The sequence below is a fragment of the Octodon degus genome, unplaced genomic scaffold (assembly GCF_000260255.1).
Source record: "Octodon degus isolate 3935 unplaced genomic scaffold, OctDeg1.0 scaffold00101, whole genome shotgun sequence".
NCBI classification, from domain to species: domain Eukaryota; kingdom Metazoa; phylum Chordata; class Mammalia; order Rodentia; family Octodontidae; genus Octodon; species Octodon degus.
The window spans coordinates 6,309,638-6,316,335 of NW_004524677.1; the positions used below are offsets into that span (position 1 = coordinate 6,309,638).

The 6,698-nt window shown below is 45.0% G+C and overlaps 1 protein-coding gene across 1 annotated transcript in view; it reads right to left on the reverse strand.

Annotated features, from left to right (window-relative positions):
* The window catches only part of Rnf175 (ring finger protein 175), a 40,853-nt gene extending 36,511 nt beyond the window's left edge, over nucleotides 1-4,342 (reverse strand). The window contains exon 1 of the mRNA XM_023723702.1: nucleotides 2,870-4,342. Within this exon, the coding sequence (XP_023579470.1) occupies nucleotides 2,870-3,034 (165 nt within the window). The 5' untranslated portion in view covers nucleotides 3,035-4,342. The remainder of the gene's footprint in view (nucleotides 1-2,869) is intronic.
* Between the last annotated feature and the right edge of the window lie 2,356 nt (nucleotides 4,343-6,698).

The following is a 6,698-nucleotide window of genomic DNA, read 5'->3' on the forward strand; positions in this document are numbered from 1 at the left end:
TTCTCATGGAGCACGTGGGCCAGTGGCTGTGTGATCACTTCAGCTCTACAAAGCATCTGTGAAAGGCTTCTTTTATTGACAGAGTGCTTTCACAGGATGCAGTCACATCTGCAGAAGTGCTGGAGACGAGCAATGTCTTGAATACATTCAGAGCCAGTTACAGCTGGTGGTCAGCTAAGGAGTCCAGTCGCTGTGACAAGTCCTCACGGGAAAGTGCTCCTGAGCCACAGCTCTGCAAGACAGGTTCTTATCTTGGGTGCTGTCATTTTGCAGATAACGAAACCATGGCTCGGAGGTATTTAGGAAGCTTTCCTTATCTGACAGCAAATAACCAGTGAGATTGGACTCTGGTCTTCTCTTTGCAACTAATCAGTTATATGACTTTGGCCAACTTACTTAAACTCTCTGAACTATACTGCACAAAGGGAAATAAAAATAATTACCACCCCAGGTTAACTGAGCTAATGTATCAAAAGCACTTCTTTGGGCTATAATAACAATTTATAAAAGTTTATACTACAGTTGTCTTATATATTACAGTAGTAATTATAAAAGTATTATAATATGAGCTTGTTACTAATATGGAAATAAACTTTACTGTATGATCCCTTATATGAAAGAGCCAAAACTTTCATGAATCTTATGTGTTCAGAGGTCTCATTCGCCCTGATAGGGCCCACAGAACCTTGGAGCCAAGAAAGACAACTTAAAAGCTAGGTACTCTCTGAATGGGCTGTGAAGCCTGGTATTTATGGAAACACGCCCATCAAATCCCAGGACCAGAGCATTTCAGATAGTTGTTCATTGAGTCCAGGCTTTTTGCATTATGGCTCATGGCGAGTACAGTAGGAAAGCAGGTTAGAATAAGCTACGGGCACCCTGAGGACGACTGCAGACATGGCTGAGTGCTCCTCAAAGGGCTATGTTCTGAAGATGGGCTCTGGAGACTTCCCAAGAAGGAAATAGGAAAGTGTAGATTCCCGTCAGGCCTCCAACACGGGAAAGCTCTGCTCTCACCAGGTGCCAAAGAGGAGTGACAGAGACAACAGGGGCTACTGAACCCTTTCTCCTGGGACAGTGTTACTAATAAAGGGACTGATAGACAAAGAAGAACAAAATATCTTGGGGTTCAACCAACTTCTTTGCTAACCCAACTGAGTCCCACTGGGGCCACCAGGAGACTACAGTGCAAAATACTTATCTAGGCCCTTGGCTCTGTCAAAATGTCAGGAAGGAGAGGCTGTTATCATGACCTGTCTCCTCCCAGGTAACCCTTAGGACCATAGAACCCCTGTGACTAGTCATAAGGTAGAGGAGCAGTGTGGGAGAGGAGACAGAAACTGCAGCCTTAAGGAACAAAACTGGTCAACTGAGAGGTTCTGAGGGCAAAGACAGGGCCTCTGGGGAGGCACTCCGGGCAGTGTCACCTGCACAGGGGACAACGGGAAATAGCTCAGATAGACCCCTCAGCAGGCAGGCCAACACATGCAGGCTGAGGGAGCTCTGCATGGGCTCAAGGAGGCTGAGTCAGGAAGGTCAGAACCTTCCAGGGTCACGAGTACTCAAGGGAGACTGAATACACCCGGGGTGTGGGTGCCACGTTTTGTGGCACAGAAACATGTGTCCTCAAAGGGCTGACGTAATGAGGATGGATTCTTTGGAATAAGCCTCCTCAAAAGTCCTCCAAAGGAGGCAGAGGAGGGGCGTGACACAGTGGAGACAGCTAACTTCCTTTTCCAGGGTAAGGGCTGTCTGCAAAAGCCGCACCTGTGTTACCATGGATACCAGACTGGTTTTTTTTTTTTTTTTCTAGTCCAGAGGTAGCTATCAGTTGAGATGGAATAGATGTGTGAATCCATTGCTTAGGACTCCATTTCACTTTAGGTATTTCTCTTAGATATTTCCACCTTGAAGGTAGAAAAAGTAAAGTTACGATCTATGTGGGGAATTTTCTCTGATATGAGACTGAATAGTGAAATTTGATTTTAATTTGATTCATTTAAAAAAATTAACCTGGTGCAATACAGAGTGTATTTATTTTAGTTAAGAAGACCGTGGTGACATAGTAGAAAATTCAGGTATTTGTTTTAAAAAATAAAACAAATTTTTTATTTTTATTTTTATTTTCTTTCTCACTAAAATAAGAGTTGCCTAATCTTAAATATTATACAGTATTGAGAATTCCATTAAATAGTGTGTGCATAGGAAATAATGTTCAAGAAGAGTAGGAATAAAACACAGTGCTAGGCTTGGTCCAGAGGCAGCTATCAGTTATGACATTGTCATCTTATGCAGTGACTGCTCTAACACCCAGTGCCATGTAGCACCATTCCTGAGGACCTTCTCCCTTCACAGCGTCCTCCTGCCTTAGGTCATGCTTGCGTCTAAAGCAGTGGTTCTCAAAGAATGGGCCTGGGACCAGTGGCATCAACCTCAATGGACACTTGTTAGAAATGCAAGTTATTGGGTCGTTGCTGAACCAGAAACTTCAGAAGGAGACCTCGGAATATGATTTAACAAGCCCTCCTGGTGACACCAATGCACCCTACTATCTGAGAACCTCTGCTTTACACACTTGGGTGGGAAGGTCACAGGTGCAAGAAGGACAGGATGTGACTGAGCCCTGCCTGAGATTTGGACTCTATCTGCCAGACGGCAGTAGGAGTTCCCTTCCCCTTTTGCTCCCAACTAAGGTATGACAATCAAAACCATTTCCACACACTGCCAGATGTCTTCTGGGTGCAAAACTGCTCCTGGCTGAGAACCGCTGCCCAATCTCTCTCTCACAGTCACCACAGAGGCAAACAACAGGAAAGGGACACTCAAGTTGACAAGCTGCGGCAGGCTTCCAGGGGCTGGGGTGACTCACATTGTAGGAGCGGCCATGCCTCTGTCGCCACAGCACCAGCACCACCTGAGCGATGACCAGGGTGCAGAAGAAGGTCAAGGCCATCTCTATGTGCATGGACTCGTGGCCCCGGTGCGTCCTGTACAGCTGCTCCTGCTGCAGGCTGGAACCGGCAAACGAGGTCATCCGAAAAGGTCCTCAATGCTCTCACGTTCCGCAGAACAGAATAGAACAAACCAGACCAGACCAGAAGAAAACAACAATAGCAGGCAGGACTCACGAAAATGAGGGTTTCAGATGAAGGTGGTGGTAGGTTTTCATTACAAACTCTCTTGCTTTCCTCCCATTATGCTCAGATTGGGAAAGAAGAGCTGATTCTATCAGCAAACCCCGATGCCTCTCAACTGTTTGCTTTCCCATGTGATTTTGACTTAAAGCTTGTTTTATTTTCTCTCTCTGTCTCTTTCTCTCTGTGTGGTACTGGTGACTGAAACCAGAATCTTTGCACTGAAGCCCCCAGCCCTTTAAAGTTGCATTTTATTTGACAGCCTTATGTCAACTAAGTTGCCCAGGCGGGGCTTGAATTTACAGTCACTTCCTGCCTAAGCAGTCTTATGTCTCCAGGTAAGCCATGAGGCTAAGAGGCACTGATGGCCCTGGGAGACTGAGGCTCCAACCTCCGATTTGCCACTTTACTGCTTCATATCCTGGGGAAATTCACTCATCTTGTCTAAGCCTCAGTGTCTTCATTAGTAATTTCAAGATAATCCCTCTATATCTCATAGTTTAGATGACAAAATACTGTAAGGTGCATGCTCTTTTATTTGTACCTACACCAAAAATAATAACAATTATTAGGCATAATAATATAAAACTGTCATTTTTGAAAGTGAAAACCAGAAGAGCACTAGTAATTTCAAGTAGCTTCTGCTGTTTCCAAATAAAGGGCTTCCCTGCCGATGGTGCCTATGCCGATGGGGGGAACATCATCCAAGCAAAAGCCCCACAGCGAGCTGTACGGATGGCTGTGTGGCTGTCATCGCAGGGCTCGGGGGACGGTGTGCCTCTGTATTTTCTTTAACATGCACAGATAATAGCAGGATGCTTCCATTTTTCGTTGGGGAGTTAGTTTTGCACAGTGGTAGAAGAAATCACTATGTATGTCTACAACTTAACTAGAAATGACCTTGAAGAGAACCTAGAGAAGTGGTTCTTGACCTCGAGCTTCAGTTAGAAATCATGGAAGGTATTAAGAAATCCCATTACCCACTCTGTACCCAGGATTGATTATCAGCGCTGTGTCTTAGGGCTGAGTCATTTTCCCTGCCCCAGAGTCCTGTGGTGCAGACCTGAGCCCTTAGGTCCTCGTCCTGTTGGCCTACACTGGCCAACCCCTTGACATTTACCCTCCAGAATTCTGGCTAAATAAGTTTCTGTTGTTAGGCACCTGGCCATAGCATTTGCAGAGGGGAGTCTTCGCAAACTGACAGTTCCCAAGATGGGAGCTAGGCATCATTAATTCATGTTTTAAAATTTAAATTCATTGCTTAGCTGATATGTAGAAGCTGTACATATCACTGGCATATCACATATTTCTATCCACTTATATCCATGCCTATAGCTATATAATGTTTAAAACATGAATACTTTTTACAACTTCCCATATGATATTAAGGAGTGAGGAAGTTTGAGAACTGCTGGTCCAGAGGGAAAGAGAGAGGTGTGGGGTCAAGATTAGGAGAAGGGGCAAGGATGAGGAGTGCTGCCAGTTACTTCCTAAATGCTGGCTAATTGACCTTTCACTACAGCGGGGCATCGTTCCCACTTGTAAGTGGGTACTGCATGCAGACAGCTAGGACCCGACCTGGGTCACAAGACTGACCTCTTCAAGGCACTAGAGAGCTACGCCAATGGGCTTCTCTCTACCAGCATGTCCAGAGCCTGAAGTACCAGCGCTTCCAAAAGGGCCCCATCCAAATCCTAGGGGTGCCCCCTGCTGGACAAGATGTAGAACTGAGCCGCTGAGCCTGTCAGTTGTCCTGCGGGCGGCCAGCCTCTAGGCAGTGGACTCTGAGAAGACTGAGGCAGGGAAACGGCTTCATTGATCAAACGGAGAAGCCGAGGCCAGATCCTGGACGCGACTTAAATAAAATCGCATAGCTCTTAATCTCTGTCGGAAGCTAAATTTAAAAGACAAGAATGATTTGTAGAAGCTCACACCAGTGAAGACTACACTCACTCTGTCGAAGAAATGGAATGTGAAGAAAAATGAAAAAGGTACAAGGGCTTAGTTATGGTTTTTGCTGCCATACATCCAAAATAAATATTTAATATTATGTGTATTTAATGAACTTTCAACTTAGGTCATGTGGGTAGAAGAATGAATTCATCATCAACCTACTTCTCGCGTATGCATGCACACATATGTCTACACACACACACACAAACACATGTATGTACACAATTAACATGCACCCCAGGTGGGTTAACTTGTGTAGAAGTGCTTGGAAAAGACTAAATTAGTGTCCAAATGAAGAAGCATTCCTTACTGTCGGCAGGAATCGCAGTGACAATTACCACCAGGCAAAAAACGAGGCTCCGTTAGTTTTGTTTCACGTGCACCTTGCCATCCCCAGTGGCCTGGGGGCGGGTCCCAGCACACGAGGAGCTCACACTTAAAGCCAGATGCATCGTGCGCCCCAAATAGATATTAGCTCCCGGCCACCATGTTTGGAAGACTGCATTAATCTAGCTTCGTGGGGCTACAGAGACCAAACTGCAAGAAGCTGGTGATATGCAAGCAGTCTTACAATTTCTGGTATTTTTTGGTTGTAACTGTGTTTTAGTTGAGGTCTATTTCTTGTTTTTGGTGCTGAGGAGTGAACCCAGGGCTGCAGTTTGCTGGGCAAGCCTTCTCCCATTGAGCTGAATCCCCACCACCAAGCAGCTTTAGTCTCTAGTATTTTTGTTCTATCAATAAACGTAGCTTTCCTATCTCTGCCTTTTCTTTCTTGGGGAATTTACAAGTTAAATGATAAACTGCACTTCCTCAAACTGTTAGGATGCAAACATAGTTTTAATAAAACAATTGTAGAGCTGGGCGTTGTGGCACACTCCTGTAATCCAAGCACTCAATGGGCTGAGGCAGGGGGATCGTTGGGAGTTCAAGACCAGTCTGGGCTACAAAGTGAGCTCAAGGCAAGTCTGAACTCCATAGCAAGACCCTGTCTCAAAAAGATGTAAATAAAAAAATAAATATAAAAATCAATCAGAAAAAAAATACTAATCACTTACTTCCATGTTTCATCTTCAGAAAGTTCTGCATGAGAAATCTGGAAGAAAAGATCTTTATTAAAATTTCATGACTTTCTTACCATGTATTTTAAAGCACAATATGAGAAACTCAGACTACAAAACCCAGTAATGTTTTCTAGTGAGAGGATCAAGAAGGAGAAAAGCCCTAAGAAAGTAATTTGCTTGCAGAGCACAGAATAGCAGCAAACATCAGTCTTCAGGTCCCTGTCAATAAACATTTGGTTTTGCTCCTAGAGAGAACCAGATGTGGCTGTGTTCCCGCATTTTGGATTCAGCAAATGGGTCCAGGACACAGTCTTCCTATATTCATTGCAGCTCTGGCATCTGGGATATCATGTGTGAATCCAGTGCCCCGAAGAAAGCATTTATGTTGGTGCTATCTTAAATGATGCCAGTGAGCAAACAGTCCTCCAAGTTCAAGGTTTTAGAGGCAGACAGACCAGAGCTGTGTCTGTTGGAACTGCGCTGACCACCTCCCCCACCTCCCAGTACGGAGGCACCGGCACTGACCCAGGGCAGCGAGTGCCTGACTTTC